General features: G+C 50.8%; 1 protein-coding gene across 1 annotated transcript; it reads left to right on the forward strand.

Moving 5' to 3' along the window:
* Positions 1 to 6,903: 6,903 nt before the first annotated feature.
* Clec2l (C-type lectin domain family 2, member L) lies at positions 6,904 to 12,923 on the forward strand. Its single transcript, XM_013021556.1, has 5 exons — positions 6,904 to 7,027; positions 7,108 to 7,182; positions 9,268 to 9,434; positions 11,092 to 11,192; positions 12,793 to 12,923. Exons 1-5 carry the CDS (start codon positions 6,904 to 6,906, stop codon positions 12,902 to 12,904), a joined length of 579 nt encoding a protein of 192 aa, XP_012877010.1. The 3' UTR covers positions 12,905 to 12,923.
* Positions 12,924 to 20,641: the final 7,718 nt, after the last annotated feature.

Below are 20,641 nucleotides of genomic sequence, written 5' to 3' on the forward strand. Positions count from 1 at the left end.
CCCCGCACCTGCCCCGCATGTGGGGCGGGTGAGGGGTGTCTCGATCGGGGGCTGCGGCGGGGGCGCTGGGGGCGAAGCGCGGGGGGTGGTGCGAGGCTCTGCCCTCCGGTGCCCGGGCTCGGGGGCGACCCCCGCCGCGGTGACACGGACACGGCGCGCGGCACATGCTGGAGTTGACCAGAGAGATACTTTTCTTTTGTAGGTCAGCCGTGGGGCTTGAACTCGGGGCCTGGGCGCCGTGCCTCGGCTCTGCAGCTGCAGGCGAGCGCTCTACCCCTTGAGCCACAGCGCCACTTCCGCTTCTTGAGTGGTTCCTTGGAGATAAGAGTTCCCCGGAGCCTCTCCTGCCCCGCTGGCTTTGAACCCCCATCCTCAGATCTCCTCCTGAGTAGCTAGGCCAAATTATTTCTCGAAGTTTCCTGGGCATCTCGCCGGTACTTCTTCCGTAGGCCGCCGTTCTGATGGCTCTGCCCACTGAACCTTCGTTCTAGCCCCTGCCTGGCAGGGCCTTGGCCAGGGCGGTGAGGCGTCCATTACTGCCTCCTGGGCCTTCCTACTGCCCTCTGGTCGGTGGCCCTGCCAGGGTCTGTCTAGGCTCTGGGTCCGTCGTGTGCTTGGCAGCTGCTCTGCCTTGGTCCCCCTGCCCGGTGGCCCCCTGCACAGCCTTGCTCTGTGACTCAGTCTACCCGTGTCCCCTCCTCTCTTCTCCCCTCCCGGAGGTGCCTTTGATGTCCTGGGGCTTGAGTCATCTGTATCTTGCTCTGTGACTTCCTGGGGGGGGGCTTCTAGGATCTAGGGTCACCTGGGTGCTCCTCGAGTGTCCCCATCTCCCGTCACCTAGGGTGCTTGTGGGCCAGGACTCAGCCCCTCTCGGTTGCTGCAGTGTGGGCTAGGACTCAGCCCCTCTCGGTGCTGCGGTGCGGGCCTTTGTACTGGTTTGTGCTGTTGGTGGTTCTGCTTGCAGTGGTAGGGATTGAATCCAGGCCGTCCTGCGTGCTAGAGGAGTGCTCTGCCACTTGAACCACATCCTTGGCCCTGCTGCCTTTTGTGCTAGAGTCTTGATAACTTTGCCCAAGCCAGGGTGGCCTCCCAACTCTGACATCTTCCTACCTCCACCTCCTGCTCAGGCTGGGATTGCAGGCGCGCACCACAATGCCTAGCTTCATTCATTTGCTGTACAAGATTCAGGTGTTACCCTAGGCCCGGGCTTGAAGAGACCCCAAGGTCTGGCCCAGTCCAGTAAATTATGAAGAGCAGGGTGTCTGGTAAACTTGACCCTGACCCGCCACATGCTGGGCTGGCAGGCGTCCATGGAAGCCTGTTTCTTCATCCACAGTCAGACAGTCATGTCTGCCTCTCAGGGCCACACAGAGGAGGGTGTGGAGCAGGAGTGTCACCATGGCAGCTCCACTCCCCGGCTTCCTGGGCCTCTGGAGGTCTCTCTGGGCATCACGAAGCCTGAGCGGGGAGGGCAGGGAGCAATGGCACCCGAGCCCTCCCGTGCCATCCGGTGACCCTTGGCTGCCACCTGCTTCCTGGAACTGGAGTCCATTGGTTCTAGAGAGCTTGGGGACTTGGAGTCACTGTTTAGCCCAGCATTGGGCTAAACAGTGCTGGGGCTTGAACTCAGGGCCTTGTGTTGCTTGGCTTGTTGGATGGTCTTCCCTCTTTCCTTTTCTCTCTCTTCTCTCTCTCTCCTCCCTCCCTTCCCTCCTTTCTTTTTCTCGTTCTTTCCTTCCTTCCTTCCTTCCTTCCTTCCTTCCTTTTTTTCTTTCTTTCTTTTTGTGTCAGTGTGGGGCTTGAACTCTGGGCCTGGGCGCTGTCCCTCAGCTCTTCAACTTAAGGCGAGTGCTCTACTACTTGAGCCACAGTGCCAATTCCAGCTTTTTCTGCCTATGTGGTGCTGAGGAATAGAACCCAGGGCCTCATGCATGCAAGGCAAGCGCTCTACCACTGAGCCACCTTCCCAACCCCTTTCTTTCTCTCTCTCTCTCTCTCTCTCTCTCACCTTCTTTCTTTTCCTCCCTTCCCTTCCCTTTCCTTTCTTTCCCTTCTTTCTGTCATGGGGCTTGAACTCAGGGCCTGGGGGCTGTCCCTGAGTTTTTTCACTCAAAGCTAGCCCTCTTCCACTAGGAAGCGCAGCTCACTGTGGGTTTTCTGGTGGTCGGGTGGAGCTGAGTCTCGTGGACTTTCCAGGCTGGCTTCACACGTGCTCCTCGGATCTCGCGAGCCACCGGGGCCTGGCTCTTTCTTGGCTTTTTATTCAAGGCTGGTACTCTGTCACTTGAGTTACACCTCCACTTCTGTCTTTTTGCTGGCTAATAGGAGATAAGAGTCTTGGGGACGATTCTACTCGGGCTGGCTTTGAACTGCGATCCTCAGATCTCAACTTCCTTAATAGCTAGGGTGACAGGCGTGAGCCAGTGGCACCTGGCTTAGGCCAGCACTCTTGAGGGAAAGGAGCGAGGTCTTGTCCTGATCACGCTGAGTCCTCTCACCGTGCCAGGAGTGAACCTCAGGCCGGCCCTCACCCGTCACCCCACGTACGCCCCATGCTTAGTGAGGGTGCTGTGAGTCTAGGGGTCTCACCCAGGGACACACGAAGCCCCCACGGGGTCATCACAGGTCCCTCTGGTGTGAAAGTTCTTCCCTTGTCTTGTGAGGCTCAGCACCCCAGGTTTAGGAGGCTAATGGGAGGGGGTTCAAGTGCACTTCCTGTGTGCCCAGCCTTCCCCTCGCAACCCAGCTGAGAGTTGCTTCGCTCTGGAAGCCCAGGGCGAGGGCTGGGGCTGGAGGACGGTCCTCGGCGGAGCAGGTGGCTTCATCAGTAGAAAACCAGGCAGAAATTCCCCGCGCATGCGCGCTCTCCTCTCCTGTGGATGCCAGCTGCCCCTTCCACGCAGGCTTGTGGCAGAGTCTGGAAAGGTGACCTAGCGCTCCCGAAGGTTCTGGAACCACTGGAGGTGATTCAGGAGGAGCTATTTCTGGCAGTGGGGGGTGGGGGTGGGCTAGGAGGGAACAAAGTGGCCTGGGGTAAGTCGGGGCGAGGGGACAGAACGGCTCTGCCGACCTCAGGCTATAGATTTCCCAGTGACCACCAATTCTGAATTTTTAATGTTGAAAGTTTCTTGCTTAGGCAGAAACCCACAACTTCCTGATCAAAACCACACACATGCTTTTAGCCAAAGCTTCTTCAATTCTTTTAAAAAAATTACCAAGTTGTTATTTGATGGCTTTTAATCGTCGAGATAATGCTGGCCAGGCCACCTTGCCTGCAGCCATCCACCGGGGTTACTGAGCAGCTCCGAGGAGACTCGGCAGGTGGGGGGTGGGGAGGGGGGCGAGGGGAGCGGGGAGTCTGCAGAGGCTTTGTTCCAAGACTTCTATGTCTCTTTTGGCCTTGAAGGTCAAGATGGATGACCAATCACATGAATTCATTGTTGTTTTCTTCAGAACCCCCTAGAGATGGGCTATCCCTATAGGCTCTCCCCCCCTTCCCCTCCCCTCCGTAGTGGGGCTTGAACTCAGGACACTGTCTCTGGGCTTATTTTGTTCCCACCTGGGCAGGCTTTGAACTAGGATCCCCAGATCTCAGCCTCCTGAGAAGTTAGGATTATAGGCGTGAGCCACCAGCACTCAGTGGGCTATTCACTTAAACATTTTATTTATTTATTTTTAATTTTTTATTGTAAAGATACTATACAGAGGGTTACAGTTACATGAGTGAGGTTATTTATTTTTATGCCAGTCCTAGGACTTGAACTCAGAGCCTGGGCTTTGTCTCTGAGCTTCTGTGCTCAAGGCTGGCATTCTGCCACTTGAATCACACCACCACTTCCAGCTTTTTGGTAGGTAAGTGGAGATAAGAGGCTCACGGACTTTCCTGTCTGGCTGGCTTTGAATTTTGATTCTCAGATCTCAGGACCCTGAGTAGCTATGATTAAAGGCATGAGCTACCAATGCCTGGCTACTGTGGGGTAGTGTAAAAGCCATAACACAACTAGAACTGGGGTGAAGGAAGAGCAACAAAATTGAGATCTTGGGAGTAAGTGGCTAAGTGGCTCCTGACTTTTAGTCTGCATGAGGAAGTGCCGAAAAAAAGCACATGAAGACCCCAAAGACTCAGGATTCGGGGTGAAGAAAGGTCAAAGAGTGGTAGAACTTTTCTTTCAGAAGGCTCTAGATCCCCATTCTAAACAGTATCTCTCCATGGTGGAAACTTGTGGTGAGAGCTCTCCAGTGTTAGGGCCTGTACGCCCTGTACACCGAGGGAAAGAACTGCAGTCTCCCTTCTATACTGAGTGTGGAGGACCATCTCTTGGGAGGACCAGTCCTCTTGTGGAGGACCAGTCTTCTTGGGAACAGCCCTAGCCAAGTTTATAACCTCCAGAAGAGAACGTAGAAGAACCTTTTCAAGGAACTCTAATCTGTCCAAGAGGATTTTATGACAGCCAAAGAGCCCCAGAATCAACCCATCTAGATCCCTAAGCCATATGAAGAAATAGAGACTGTACACAGAAACATACATTTTCTTCCCAGCCCTCCTTCCACATCAAGAAGAACTATCAGCTATCTCTATCTATCTATCTATCTATCTATCTATCTATCTATCTATCTGTTTTAGAAAAGAGATAAATTACACCATCAAAACAAGAGGGGATAGACATGATCCAGCTTTAATAAACCTAAAAATCTTTGGGAATTAAAAATATAATTGCAGAAATGAAAAACACAGCAGAAGGGTAGTAAGATAAAATGGAGGAAATAGAGCAAAAGGGTAAAGAGACAGCTAATTCGAGAAAAACAAATGATGAGAAGTTTGGAAGATCAACCCAAGAAGAAATCTTCAATGATATAATTGAAGACAATTTCATAGACTTGAAGGATCTGAATTTCCAGATTGAAGGGCCATTGATGGCTAGCTAGAGGGAAGAAAGGTAGGCTAAAACCAAGCATGGCTTACAAGATGACAAGTTAAAATTATGTGTGATAAAGACTGTAAACTTCCATTTAGAATAAAAAGTAAGTGATTAAAATGAAATGGCTCATGGATGAGAACAGATGTAGACTTTTCAAAAGCAACACTGGAGTGAGAAGCTGATACCTTCAAAATTCTGAAAAAAAAAAAGTTCAAATTATAATGCTCTAATTTCACAGCTCCGGGGCTCCCACTGACCTTGGAATGCAATGAGGAGTTTTGCTCCTTGGAGTTGTTCGGTACACTGATTGTACTACAGCTCTTCTGACACAGCCATTGGGAGGTGCGACTCAAGAAGAATTCATGAATGGGAATGGAAGGAAAACAGCACTTCGTGGAGGCAGAGCAATTCTCAGGCAACTAGTTAGGGAGCAGGTCAGAGAGTCCCATGTAAGCTGTTCTAGACTGAATGTGAATTTCCTCTATATATTCTGCTTAATTCCTAACCACTAAGTGGAATTAAATGTACCTATATATATATATGCAATGGGCAAAATAGTTAAAAAAAATTGATCTCCCCCAAAACATTCATAAAGGGAATTCACATTAGTAGGACAACAATAATAATAAAGAATAATAGTAATAAGTCAACAACTGTGGATGAGGCTGTAGAGAAACCGGAACCCGCTACATTGGGGGTGCAAATGTAAAATGGCGAGTCGCTGTGGAAAACAGTTGGATACTTTCCTCAAAAAGTTCAGCAGAATTACCATACAATCCAACAATTCCGCTCCATGGCAAATGCCCCAAAGAACTGAAACTGGGGACTCAAAAGTCTTTGTATACCATGTTCATGGCTGTAAAATTCATGATAGCCAAACAACACAAGTATCCACCATCAGATAAAAATGTAGCGTAGCTACATAATAGAATAATATCAAGCCATAAAAAGGAATACAGTTGTGATACCTACTATAACATAGAGCTCTGAAAATATTAATATTAAGTGAAATAACCCCACCATCAAAGAACAACTATGGTATGAGTCCATGTGTATGATATATCTATAACAGAAAACCGATGGAATGGGAGCTTCTGTTAGGAAGATGAGAGCTTGAAAACAGACAGCTGTGCTTAATTCTGTTTTTTTGTTTTGTTTTGTTTTGTTTTTGTCTGTCGTAGTGCTTGAACTTGGGCCTGGGCACTGTCCCTCAGCTCTTCAGCTCAAGGCAAGCACTCTACCACTTGAGTCACGGCACCACTTCTAGTTTTCTGGTGGCCTATTGGACATAAGAGTCTCAGGGACTTTTCTGCCTGGGCTGGCTTTGAACTGTGATCCTCAGATCTCAGCCTCCTGAGTAGCTAAGATGACCAGTGCCTGGCTAGCTGTGCTTAATTCTTAGCTTTTCTTTTTCCTGAGATGAAGTCTCACTAAGTAGCCCAGGTTGGCCTTGAACTCAAAATCGTCCTGTTTTAACCTCTCTAATGCTGGGTTACAGGCACGCACCATTATTTCTGGCTACTTCCTGGCTATTAATTATTTAAAAATAGTTAAAATGGATGTGTGCCAGCGGCTCATGCCTGTAATCTTAGCTGAGATTGGAGGATCATGATTCAAAGCCAGCCAAGGCAGAAAAGTCTGTGAGACTCTTATCTTGTTAACCACCAGAAAGCCAGAAGTGGAGCTGTGACTCAAAGTGGTACAGTGCTAACCTTGAACAAAAAAGCCCAGGGACAGCACCCAGGCCCTGAGTTCAAGCCCAGCCTCGGAGGATCAAGTGAGATGGTTAGAGGAAGGCAGGACTTCCATCGGTCAGGGTGGGAGAGGAGAAGGCCAAGGGTGAGTCTCCTCGCTGCAGGCCTGGGATGGCTGAGTGGCTTATTTCTCGGGCCCGTCGGGCAGATGTCTGGGACAGTGTAAAGACCCAGCTAGCGATTCCGGCTTGGGAAGCTCTGACTGTCAAAGAAACAGTCTGTGTTCTGTCATGACGGTGTTCAAGTGGGAGCATGGCAGAATTGGAACTGGTTCTCAGTTGGTGGCCATCAGAGTCACCTGGAGTGCTCTTTACAACCCAGCTGGCTTGGCGGAGCCCTGGCTTGGGGCTGGAGGTGGGGGCCGTGGGGAGGCGGCGGGTGGGGAGGGGCTGGGCGGGGAGGGGCTGGGCATTCACGTCCCTCTCTCTCCTCAGACACCACCACGCGGCTCTTGCTGGGGGCCATCGCCGTCCTGCTTTTTGCCATCCTGGTGGTGATGAGCATCTTGGGTGAGCACACATGTCAGCGGGATGCTGCTGCCTGTATGTGAGAGCATGATGCCGCCTCGCTTATACATGACTTGCCCCCAGCATGGCCAAGGGAGCAAAGAAGAAGGCCCAGCATACCAGGAATTCTGGGGGGCCACCAAGGAGACTGCAAGTAGAGTGCTGGCGTGGGCGACATGGTGGCCTCTCGAGTCATCCGGCCAGGGCTTACCCGCGTCCTCTTCTAAATTTTCTTTAAATTGTATTTGTATTTTTGCCAGTCGTGGGGCTTGAACTCAGGGCCTGGGCACTGTCCCTGAACTTTTGCTCAAGGCTAACAGCCTACCACTCGAGCCACAGCACCCCTTCTGGCTTTTTCTGTGTCTGTGGTACTGAGGACTTGAACCCAGGGCTTCATGCATGCTAGGCAAGTGCTCCACCACTGAGCCACCTTCCCCACCCCCATGCCCTCTTTATGGGCCTTGCAGGTGAGTTGGAGGTGACAGGTATTATTTCACAAGTGTTTTGAGAGCTTCCAGGTGATGGTTCAGCGATGAGGGACTTTAGATGCCACACTTATTCAGCTTTTATTAGACCCTGCTGCTTGGAGGACCCTTGGACTCAGGGGTAGTCGTTTACAAACAAATGCTAAAGCTGAGTATGGTAGCTCATGCCTGTAATCCTAGCTGCTCAGGAAGTAGAGAGCTAGGACTCTCAGGCTAGGTTAAGACTACGTCTTACTCAATGGCCTGGCAGCGTGTGGAGTGGCAGTTATTCCAGCAAGGCGGTGGGAGAGGGGAGAGGGCGGGGGAACACGTAGGAGGCCACAGTCCAGGTGGACCTAGGGAATAAAGCGAGACCCCCCCCACTATGAAAATGAGCAATGCAAAAAGAAAATAATGGAAGATGGCACGAGAGGCAGGGTTCAAGCGATAGAGCACCTGCCTAGCAAGCCTTGAGAGCCCCAGTTTTATCTCCGGGACTACCACGAACGAAAACAATGGTGACTATGACCTCATGGCCTCTGCCCAGGGAGATGCGCAGTAGCAAAGGCGTCGCTGCAGGGATTGCATGCTGAGCTTGTGGACAGACAGGAGCCCCCCCGAGGTGCACCCGGTCCCCTAGCAAGGACGGATGAGCAGTTTTTGTTGATAACGACATGCACAGGCATTCACAGATGTGGAGCCCACAGCAGCTCTTAGACTCAGAGGCTCTTACAGTCTTTTAGCAGCGGAATGAGGATGAATACACCAGAAAGTAGCTAGGAAATATAAAGGTGGTGGGCAAAGATGGAAGGTCTTTTTTTTGGGGGGGGGGTCCAGTCGTGGGGCCTGAACTCTGGGCCTGGGCGCTGTCCCTCGGCTCTTCAGCTCAAGGCTAGCGCTCTACGACTTGAGCCACAGCGCCACTTCCAGCTTTTTTCTTTTTGCTTATGTGGTGCTGAGGAATCAAACCCAGGGCCTCATGCATGCAAGGCAAGCACTCTATCACTGAGCCACCTTCCCAGCCCCATAATGGAAGGTCTTTGCAGAAAGTCTGTGACTGCCCATTACCTCGCTGACTCTTCTTGTCTTCAAGGAGAGGAGAGGGGCTGCTCTTTTCTTTCTAGAGATGGGAGGTGTGTGTGTGTGTGTGTGTGTGTGTGTGTGTATGTGTGTGTGTGTGTGTGTGTGTGTATGTGTGGGCATGCGTGCATATGTGTGTATGTGTGTAGGTATATGTATGCATGTATTTATGTATGTGTGTGTATGTATGTGTGTATGTGTATGTGTGTGTGTGTGTGTGTGTGTGTATGTGTGTATGTGTGTGTGTGTGTAAGAGATAGGGAGGCCGGGGTCCCCCAAGGAGGCGGCAGAGGACAGATCTGCCCTCTTCTTGCCTCGCCTTAGGTCTGGGTCACTGGACAGAGATGCACACTTTCAAAGGAACGTTCCGATTGGGGGCGTGGCTCAAGCAGTCCAGGGCTTGTCCAGCAAGCCGGAGGCCCTGCTTCCCATCCAGCACGTGTCCAAGCCAGCAGCTGAGTTTCTGGGCAGCGAGGGGAAGAGGAGTGAGAGTTTCAGAGGTGGGAGGGACACATACTGAGCGTCTTCTCCCCGCTGCCCGCAGCTTCGAAGGGCTGCATCAAGTGCGAAGCGCCCTGCCCGGAGGACTGGCTGCTCTTCGGCAGGAAATGCTACTTTTTCTCCGAGGAGCCGAGGGACTGGAACACGGGCAGGCAGTACTGCCACAGCCACGAGGCGGCGCTCGCTGTCATCCAGAGCCAGAAGGAGCTGGTGAGCACACAGGACAGAAGCAGGGGCCCCCAGCCACCCACCCTTGCCGGCAAGGATGCAGACGCACTGCCAGCGTGTCCCAAGTACCCTATGCCTGTCACCTGGCCACTGCAGAGCCACAGGGCTGCAGATGAACCCCCCCCCCCCGGGGGCTGACCAGGGCTGCTTTGACTCTCAGTACTCATCTCCTTCCCCCAGAATGAACTACAAGAAATGTGCTGGACACTGGTGGCTCACGCCTGTAATCCTAGCTAGGAGGCTCAGGAGGCTGAGATCTGAGGATCCCAGTTTGAAGCCAGCCTGGGTAGGAAAGTCTATGAGACTCTTTTCTCCAGTGAACCACCAAAAAGCCAGAATCAAGAGGTAGAGTGCTAGCCTTGAGCAAAAAGCTCCAGGATAGCATCCAGGTCCTGCGTTCAAGCCCCAGTATTGTTACACACACACAAACACACACACAAACACAAGTTATAAACACACTTATGAAATGTAAAGCTTTATGCTATACCGATGCAAATCAGAATGTGTGATCTCTCTATTTAATACCCAAAACAGTTTTGCCAATAGTAATGTTAAAAAACAGAATTAATAAATGTTAGGAAAGCACAACTGGACAAGCAGAAACAAAGAAGACCTTAACAGACCAGGTCAGATTCCAGTCATCGCTGAAGAGGGGCACCATGGAACCCGGAACAGAGTCTGATATGAAAGGCACATGGAAGGAGAGTCTGGGCCTTAAATACAGTCAAAGAAGGAAGCTGTTAGGTTGTGAAATCAGGGAGCTTCAGCAGAAGGTCATGTAGGTATTATGAAGCTCAATGGCTGTACTGCTACTTATTATGACTGAAAGTAGTTATTATTTTTTGTCAATTGTGGGGCTTGAACTCAGGGTCTGGGTGTTGTCTCCAAGCTTTTGTGCTCAAGGCTCATGTTCTACCATTTTGAGCTAAGTGCCACTTCTGGATTTCTGGTGGTTAACTGGAGATGAGTCTCGTGGATTTTCCTGCCTGGGTTGGCGTTGAAATAGGATCCTCCAAACTCAGCCTCCTGAATAGCTAGGATTACAGGTATGAGCCACCAGTGCCTGGCTAGGATATATTTTTAGATAAGTCCTGAGAACCAGCCTGGGGTGTGTGTGGGGGGTGTGTGTGAGGTGGGTGGGAGGTCTGTGGGCCATGGAGACAGCACTAGCTTATGAGGACAAGGTAGATTCCCATCAGTAAATCCCTTGTTACATTGGGGTTTAAGCCTGGCCATGTGGCATTTCCAAACAGCAGATGTGTTAACGATCATTTTTGTCGGTCTTTGGTACATGGAATTTCTCTGCCTCCTTGTGTAGAGAAAGTTCTAGAATAAGGGGAAGGACAACCCACCTGAGCCTGGGCTTTTGTCCCAGAGGTCCAGTCCAGCCAGTGGGCAGAGTGCTGGGGCCTTGTTAGCTTCCTGGCCAGAGGAACTGCTGAGTGTTGGGTGACCAACGCTGGACAGAACTCCCACGTGACGGATGGGAGACTCAGCTCAGAATGCTCCTTTTCTGGCGTGGCGAGGTAGCCTTCCAGTGTCTGCCCATCCTGACAGCCACGGTCTCCCACGCAGAGCTTTGTCTTGGGGCGGTGCTGGAGTCTGGGGACACATCTGACCGTACCTTTCTTTTTTATAGGAGTTCATGTTCAAGTTCACGAGGAGGGAGCCCTGGATTGGCCTGCGGAGAGTTGGGGACGAATTCCACTGGGTCAATGGGGACCCATTTGATCCGGACACGTGAGCTGAGGCGGCATCTTCTAGAAGGCCACAGAGCGTAGCTAGGGGAAGCCTCATCCCCAGATCCAACTCTGAGAGAGACGCACTGACTTTGTGCTGAGAAGTGACCGTGGGGGGTGACTGAGATCCTTGCACGGAAGTGGCTGGTGTCCTGGCCCTGCTGACACAGCCCTCAGAGCTCTGTGGCGTCAGGGCGCAGGCTCGCTCTGCCTGTGCCTTCTTGATCTGTGCAGAGGGGGCTCCGTGTGGCTCCTGAACAGCGCAGTCAGCCAGACCAGGAAGGAGGAAGGGGAGGCTGGAGTCCTCACCTTATTGACTGAAACTTAGTCACATGACCCCTCCACCGGGCTGCCAGGGAGGGTGGGAGGTGGATGCTCTACTCTGGGCAGCCATAGGCCACAGTGCATGGTCTCTCTGAGCATCCCTGACTGCATGTGCTCAGGGAAGCCCCTTCCCAAGGCGATGACCGCTCGGGTGGGGGCTGGTATTTTTATGGCCCAAATGGCGTGGATGTAAATGGTGCCAGGAGTGGTAGGTGGTGTGGGGTGGCGGTGGGGACAGTGACAGGTGGACCTGTGGGGGACAGGGTAGGCTTAGAGGTGTGCTGGAGAGGCCTGCGGGGGATGGAGCTCAGCTTTAGTCCAGCCCTCTAGAGGGGTAGAGCCGGCAGTGCCAGCCAGGAGTGGGCACGGATGCCAGACTGAGCATGATAGTACATGGGTGCCCAAAGACAGCCACAGAGCCAGCAGACTACAGCGGCCTTCATCTTTACCCAGCTCCCCAGCGCCCTTCCTGACGCTCAGTGCCTCTTCCTTTCTTCCTCTCTTCCAAGCCCCCAGCTAGCTCTTGCAAGAACTTGTGAATCTGCTTTCTTCCTACTTTTCTAGAAGCTTCCTTCTCTCAAACCCAGGATTATCCTGGAACTGGGATCTTGGAAGTGCTGACGCAGGGCAAGCACTTCTTGGGGGTCAGGGGTCTTTCTGCTGTCCCCTTAGCGGCTAGGTAGCTGAAATCAGGGGAGACGCAGGTTTCTAATAATAGAGCTAGTCCTCGCATGGTTTCAGTGAGTTCGGGCTGCGCAGCCCAGAGCTGCGGTGCTCGTGAGGCTGTGAGGATGGCTTCCTCCGTCCGTCTCTCCTGAACTCTCACCGTGTGCTCTGTAGCACGGTTGGGAAGCCAAGATGAGAGTTGTGCAGAGCCTACTGTCTAGGAGCTGGCTCACGTGAGAACTGGTGGGGACAGACGGACAGACACAGCCCCTTCAAGGTAGCGTCATGCGAGCTGCTCGTTGGCGCAGGCAGGACGCTGAGGGGGAACAGGCAGAGCGCGCTCCCAAACCGGGCCCTGCGGAGTGCGGGGCGCAGCGCTGACCCTGGATGTAACAGCGGAGTGCAGACGGACAGAGGAGGACGGGTGGGGGGAGCTTGGGAGAGGGGTGGTCCACAGGGCCAGGGCACAGCACAGGGAGACAGGGAAAGGTGTTATGGGCCGCGTCTCAGGGTGCTTTGCTGTGGGGATGGAGGACAGGCCGCAGTACTTGCAGGGACATGAGCTGCCCGTGCCAGTCCCAAATGCCTGGTGTCTTCTTTTCCTGGCACAGATTCAGCATCTCCGGTCCAGGGGAATGTGTGTTCGTGGAGCCCACCAGGCTGGTGTCGACAGAGTGTCTCATGACCCGGCCCTGGGTGTGCAGCAAGATGGCCTACACGTGAGGGACCGCAGGCTGGAGGCGGCGTCCGCCCTGAGTCTGGCCTCCAATGGGAGCCACGTGGAAGCGGCGGGGTGGGGCGTCTCTGCCCTGTCCCCTCTCTCTGGGTCTCCTCGGTCCCCAGGCAGGTCCTGTGGCTGAGCAGTTAAATCCCATATTCTAAGTAGCACACATGCATATGCAAATGCACACACACACACACACACACACACACACACACACAGGCCCTGCTCCGCCCACTCGTAGCTACCCACAAGCCCTTCCTTTGCCCTGGTGCTTGGGGAAAGCTGGAGGGCTGGCAAGGAGGCCATGAAGCTCCACCCTCCCCCATGGCTCCTCTTCCGGGGTGCTGGGGAAGGCAGGTAAGGCAAGGCTTCCTCCTCACCCCCCCCAATCCAGCCCAGGTCCGGAGGCCCCTGCGTCCATCTGCCCTCTTTGCCTTCCCAGGGTCCTCAGGCAGGGCCGCTGCTGTGTCCGTGGTGCTGTTGTATGGATCACTAACGGAATAAAAAGATGGCTGGCGTCCAGCGAAGTCTGTGGTTATTGTTATTTATTCTAGGCTCACAGCTCGGGGGAGGCACAGAGGAGCTCCATCTGCAGCAGCCACCTTGAGAATGGAAGAGAAAAAAGAAAAAGGGACCCAAGAAATCTATTTTATGGCCTCAGGGTCTTTTCTCCTTTTGGCAGGCTACCGTGTTCTTAACTGTCTAAAGCATAGGCTCCATTCTGTATTCATCAGCATTCTCCACTCATCAGTATTCAGGGCAAGATGACAAATGTTTATTCATACCTACCATGTGCTAGACGCCATGCCAGGCATCAGGAGTCCATGGCCTTGTCTCCCAAGGAGCAGAGGAAATGTTCTAGAATGTTCTGGAACAGGGTAGGGAGATGGGTTATCCTGCCTTGAGGGAAGATGAGGAGATGGGGTATTGGGTGATGATCACCGGGGAAGAGTCTCTGAGGTCTTTTAGCCTCTTCCTGCGCCACCTCTTGTTCTGCCTGGGAACCAGGAAGCAGGGCCCGCCGAGCTCCCAGTGTCCCAAGATGCCGGCATAAGCCGCAGTGGGACCTGGGCCTTTCCAGCCTCCTCCTGGTGCCCCTGGCTGGTGAGATGTGGACACCTACCTGAGACGGCCTGGCCTTTGTTCAGAAACCAGGTCCTGCTGGCTCAGCCCTTTCCTGCGTCTACCATTCCTCAAAGCTGCCGCTGGTGTTGGCTAACTTTCCTGCATCTTCTTCAGACATTTCACCCTTCTGATTTTGTGCCTTCTGATTTTGTCTCTACTGGGGATCCAGTGGCAGACTTGACTGGAGTGTTCGATGAAGTGTTGAGAGAATTCTGGGCCTGCCCCTGCATGTGGGGAAGCTCGGAGAGGGCTGAGGGCTGAGGATGTGGTCCGCGACTGCTGTTTGGGGAGGCCCCCTCCCACCTGGAGCTTGTCTGCAGACATGGCAGTGGGTAGATTGCAGGTCCAGGGTGATGGGTGCCAGGCTGGCAGGAGTGGTGACAGTAGTCTGGAGCCTCAGGATGCACAGTGAGTACAGATGGGGTCAGGATGGCTCCAAAGAGATGAGGAGCTAGGACATACCCCAGCTGCCCAGGAACTAGCCGTAATTTATCCAGCGACTTTGAACATTTTCATGGGTGGGCTATGAACATTTTCCAAGACATTCAGCAATTTCAGAAGAGCGAATTAACTTCCAAAAGATGTTGCTTGCAGCCAGTAGTGGTAGTCAACACCTGCAATCCCAGCTACTTGGGAGAATAAGACAGGAGGATTGAGATTCAAGGTTAGCTGAGGCAAAAGCATGAGACCTTGGCTGAAAACAAACTGAAGGCAAGAAATAAAGGCCGGGATGTGTGGGACAAGTGGCAGAGAGCTTGCCTAGCAAGGGGGGGCTGTGATCTTTATTTTATTTATTTTTATTTGAGGCTGTGGTCTTATAACCTGTGTGTCTTTGGGGTAAAAAAAAAACCAAACAACCATGTGAGGCAGTGTACAGTGATTCCAAACAGTTTAATGTAATTCCAAGACAAAGTGTGATTACATTTCTACACATATACAATATGCATATGTGAGTTTACAAATTTTAATAACTCGTTTCACCTCAGAGACCGAAAAAATGATCAAAAAGAAACTGAGAGTAACAAGCTATAACAGTTCACCACAACAGACCCCCCTCACCCTACAGTTAGTAATATTACAATTAAAATAACTATATTCTTCTATAATTTTTTTCTGTTAAAATCATCTCATAAATTTACAATGCTATTATTAGTTTCCAAGACTAATATAAATTCACTCCATTTTTCTACAACGAAAATGATTATTTATTTAGAAGCACGCGACATCCGGATGAAAACCACACGCATTTTAGTAGCAAAGACTTGATCAGTTAAGAATCTGTTTTCTTGAAAAAAACATTCTAAAGCCAAGTAAAATATCCATTCTTATAACATACCTATAATATGAGACTAAGGAATAGGTTACGTATAGGTCTACAACACATTGGTTTGTCTTTTTATTTTTTAAAAAAGTAGACATTTATAAATAAAAAAGAAAAGAGGGACAATTCACAGAGGAAGAAGGATACACGAGAAAATACTGTTGCACGCAATAATTTCCACACAGATTAACATGGATTAACACTTTTTATTACAGAAACCGTACAGTGAAGGAACACAACAGCGCAGGGCTTTCGCAGGGTGACTGAGATTGAGCTGAGATGACTGGCTAGAGAAAGATCTAGACGAGATGACTTTGGGGAGGGAGCCACATTCCTTAGATGTGTGGGGGTGGGTGGGTGGGGTACACGACTAAGTGTTGCCAGGTCTCCTCTTCCCTGTCCTTATTCTGGGGAGTGTGTCTTTCTATCCAAAGTCTCCTGAATTCCTGGGTAAACATTTTCACAGATCTGTTCTCTTACCATCCTAATGGATACCATTTTTGGAAACGTGCTAAAAATCTCAGGCCACAGCTCAATACATGTGGTCAAAGCAAAATGGGATGGAAAATTCCAGTCATTCTGATCTGATCTGCTGCCTCCCCCCATGCCTTTGATGAGGCTGGACACGGAGGCCCCCCCCCCGGGGGGGGCGTGGCTGCCCTGTGTGTGGAGGCCGCAGGGCTGGTCCCACAAGTCCAGGCCGCTCTCACCTCCCAAGGGCTCCTCTTCCTCCACATCCGTAAAGCTATACTTTTCCTATCAGGATTTGGTTTGATATATATCTGCACAAACATATATATCAACATCTCTATCTACACAGATCTACGAAACTAGAAAGCCTGCTCCCGCCCCTCCCCCCAGCCATGCCTTTCTCTGCTTCATTTGGTTAAAAACGCACAAAAAGAGGGTGAAGGGGGGTGCTTTGGGGGCCCTGGAGAAAGCCACAGAGGAAAGCAAGCTATCGATGGGCAGTGACAGAAAATGGAGGGACATGGAAGGCCAGGCAAGGAAGATGTGCGCTGAAGGTGGGGAGGAGCCACCGAGGGTGGAGGAGGGCGCGGGGAAGTCCCTTCCACTCCCCCCACCGTGGTCCTTATAATGGGAGCCAAGCTCTGCAGCCAGCGGCAGTCTGGGGAGACCAGACGGCTGCCATCAGGCAGCGTGGCTGCTCTTCCTGGGTCTCAAGCTTCTTGGGGCTGGACAAGGGCCAGCGGTGACAGCAGGGAGGGGGCCACGGGGACAGTAACCCAATGCAAGAAAGGAGGGGAGAGGGAAAGCACACCAGGAGAGATTCATGTGGAGATCGGCTGAAAGGAAATGAGAGCAATGGCGGAGCCCTTCTTCATGTACAAGGATCGGGCTTGTTTGCAAATGAAAACGCCCGTTTTCTCTACCTCTAGTGGTAAATACAAATACAAGCCCCCCAGACAGTGTCACAATATGCATTTGGTGAATTAGTGCAACGGAACACACACAGACCGAGACGAGTAGGGAGGATGGTTGAGAAGGAGGAGATGGAGTATATCCCACTCTAACAACTGGAGCAAAGCCGAGGACCATGAGCCTGCGGAGTCACCGCGGTTCCCCAGGGAAAAGTTGGAAGCACGCCTTGAACACAGAGCACTCCAGCTCCGGGTGTTTCTGCTAGAGGGATGGCTCAGCCTTGGGGTCACCACAGGTTCTCCACAGTTTGGTGGTGGTACAAGAGAAAACTGAAACCAAGCTCCCGGGGAAGCTGGCATTTCCGATCTGCTCCTGCCTGACAGGACGGTGGGGTCCACTTGCAACTCTGGAGACCAGGCCTCGCCTTTCCCAGCTCAGCAGCTCCAACCATCCCTGATTGGAACCTTTGGCCTCTGCTCACGGACCAGGCCTTCCTTCTCAGATGGACAACAGGTTTGAGATGTCGGTACTCCTGTCCTTTTACACTGATTCTATTTAAAAGGGGCAAATGAAGAGAAGACAGCATGCATGCAGATGGAAACCCCAGCCAATGAACGCCGGCAAAAGGGGTGTGTGATACCCCTGGCAAAACACTGATCCAAATAGTCATGGATTAGCTGGATGTTTGGTGGCTCACGCCTGTCATCTTAGCTACTCAGGAGGCTGAGATCTGAGGATCATGGTTCAAAGCCAGCTCAGGCAGGAAAGTCTGTGAGATTCTTATCTCCAGTGAGCCACCAAAAAAGCTGGAAGGGGAGCTGTGTGTCAAGTGGTGGAGTGCTAGCCTTGAGCAAATAAAAGCTCTTGGACAGCACCCAGGCTCTGAGTTCAACCCCCAGGACTGGCAGGCACACGTGTGCGTGCACACACGCACACACACACGCACACACACACACACACACACACATGTCATGGAGGGAGAAAGGAAGGCCCAGAAATAGCCTCTGTGTTTTCAAGACCACCTGTATCTTAGGGTCTTCTACTGCCTGGTGAGTGAAGCTATTACTAAGTTAAACGTTCAAACTAAAAACCAAACTAATGAGCCAGCAATCAGGTCTCACTATGCGGTGGGAAGGGCGCCGTGAAGGTGAGTGGCAGGCCTCGAGACTCCACATCTGGTGGGGCTGGGCTGCAGCCCTTCCCTCTCCAGCCCAACTTGCTTTCCCATTCTCACAAGGTCACTTGGAGGCAAATGCGCACATGGGACAATGGAATAGTATGGACAGAGAGAACACATCTGCCGGGGGCGAGAGGGGCCTGAAGATGTCGGTTAGAAACAGAAATAGTCTTAATTAAAAAAGGTACCAGTTTAAATGTAAACTATAAAACTATAAAATGCAGCCAGAAATCTGTTTAAATATCCACAGTTAGTTAAGTTTAAAACGAGGGTCTCCTGGATCTATCAGAAAGCTAACAGCATCCTACAGCAGCTCAAAACACAGGTTGCCCATGCGTGCGTGAACACGGCGCCCCATGACCGCCCAGCAGCACGATCTCTGCCCTGGGGTCACGTCTGTGGTAGAGATGGACTATCTTCAGAATTCACTTCAGCGACGATGACCAGAGTGCAAGAATCATTATTTTCAGCCCAGTCTCTAGAATTCCAAGATCAAGCTGGCTATATGATTTCAAAGAAGGTTAAAACCAGGATAAATGCCCACAGTTGAGGTAATTATTGCCAGAGGTCACAGTTTGTGTCATGTATCTACAACCTTCTAGAAAAGTCATTAGGCTGAATCCCAGAATATCTATTGACACCAACCAGGATCTTAAAATTCTAACTACTTGAGTTTGCTTCCAATGGAGCTAAAAGTTCTGAAAGATTCTAGCACTTGTGTAAACTCTTAAGAATTTAGGCAAACAAGGCTGGGGCCAGTCAACAAGGATGATTTTGAAAGAGAAAAGAAACGAGAGACCCACCAAAACAAGAGAACAGAGATATTTCATAGCACACAGGAATAGTCCTAAAGCATTTCTAGATTCTTGTCACCTTTCAAACAAACTGAAAATGTATCACATTCTTCTTAATTTCACATTAGGGTCAGACCAGTGATACTTCTTAATTCCTGAAACTTGGCTAATTTTTTCTCAGTTTGTACAACCTTGTTTTGCTTTTAGCTTTTCTTTTCTTCCTCTGAGAAGGGTATCTTTTTTCAAAAGAAAACTCAATTTTGTCTTTTTTCTACTTGTCATCTTGTCTTCTTCATTTTTTTTTAATAGAAAAAGTTTCCTGGACTCTGATCCATGTACAGTATTTACAATTTGGTGTGAACCTTGCCCAGAGCTGTAGAGTAGATCCATTACAGAAATCAGAGCTGTCATGATATTTATCAAGTGCAGTAAAAAATAGCATTTTGAAAAAAATATATACCTTTAGTATTGCCTTTCTAGAATTAACCATAAGCAAGAAAATTATTATTTTTTTTTAAAAGAAGAACACACTTTTCCCCCTTCACTCTCCTAAGAGTTTGTTATAGCAGCATCACTAAAGCTAGTTGGTTTGCTGGAAAGAAATCTAAAAAGAATTTGGGGAGTCAAAAGAAACTCCCCAGAGATTTTTCTCAGCCTTTATTCAACTCAGGATGACCTCTTTGTACAGGCCTCCTTCAGAGTCTCACAGTGCAGGAAGGGCACTGTGTAACATCTCCAAAGGCCTTCCTTACACACACACAGACACACACACACACACAGCTGAGGCTGGTGGTTGAGAGCTCAGTTCTGGAGTTAAGGGCGTCCTCAGATTGGCCCCTCTTACTAGCTGGGTGGGTGCCCTGGGCAGGCTATAAGCTCTAACAGTTCCCTAGACCCCTCATCTGTACAGAGACTGAGACTGCTGGTCCCAGAGGGTTAATGGGAAGATGAAAGGCGAGACGAAGCAGGGGGTGAGCAATTCTGATCTTGGTGTCTACACATAGGAGCCGAGAGGACTTTAAACGGTTCATCAAGAATAGGCTCTGCTCACTAGTAATTAGAGTTACTTAAAAAAGTGAGACCAAATAACATTTCAGTAAAGGTCTGGCTACAGCAACAAAGCCTAGAAACTTGGGGATTCTAGATCCCCACTACTTTATGACCTTTCCTTGAACACATGCTATGTTCTCAGAGTGCCAGCTTCCTCTGTTAGTGGGGACACGATTCAGCTTCTAGGGATGGTGGTGTTGGTTCCAGGGCCTGGGTATTGCAACAAATGTGGGTTAAGTCTTTACTGAGAGGTACTCACTGCCCGTTTGAACAAACAGGTGACTGATGTGATGCTCTAGTAGTGTATGGGGCTGAAATGAGAGGAGGGCTCTCAAAGGCTCTGTAATGAGGCCTGCCAAGGGCACTGGGTAATCCTCTCTGTGCTGAGGTCTCGTGCCAGGGTGATTCCAGGGGGGTCATTTCTCTCTAAACTGTCATTGAGCCTGTAGGGAAGGTGTAGCCTGGAGCTAGTTTTCTCTTAGAACTTCCAGGAGCTGTCCTAAAGATTTGAGAAACTTCTCCTAGGTTCTCCCCTTACAAGGTCTCACAAGGTCTCCTTTTGCAATCAAATTCCATTTCACCACATTCAGTTCTCTAGAAATTGGAGTCTGTGGAGACTACAATTGAGAGCCCTGGGACCCAGAGGTGGATGGGTGCCACAGAAGTGGCCAAGGAAGGTGTGATCCTGGTTCTCATGGTAACAGAAGTTGAGGTAAGCCCTGGCCTGGGCATAGGGCCTCCGGGATCCTGAGACAGGTAGTGCTTAGGATGCTAACTCCAAGCCCTCTTAACAGATGAGTCAGGTTTTAAAATCATGCAATGGATAAAGAGGAGAAAGATGAATGGAATCACATCACTAATGATGCCATTTTTGCCCAGGAAGGAA

The sequence above is a fragment of the Dipodomys ordii genome, unplaced genomic scaffold (assembly GCF_000151885.1).
Source record: "Dipodomys ordii isolate 6190 unplaced genomic scaffold, Dord_2.0 Scaffold56, whole genome shotgun sequence".
Taxonomy (NCBI): domain Eukaryota; kingdom Metazoa; phylum Chordata; class Mammalia; order Rodentia; family Heteromyidae; genus Dipodomys; species Dipodomys ordii.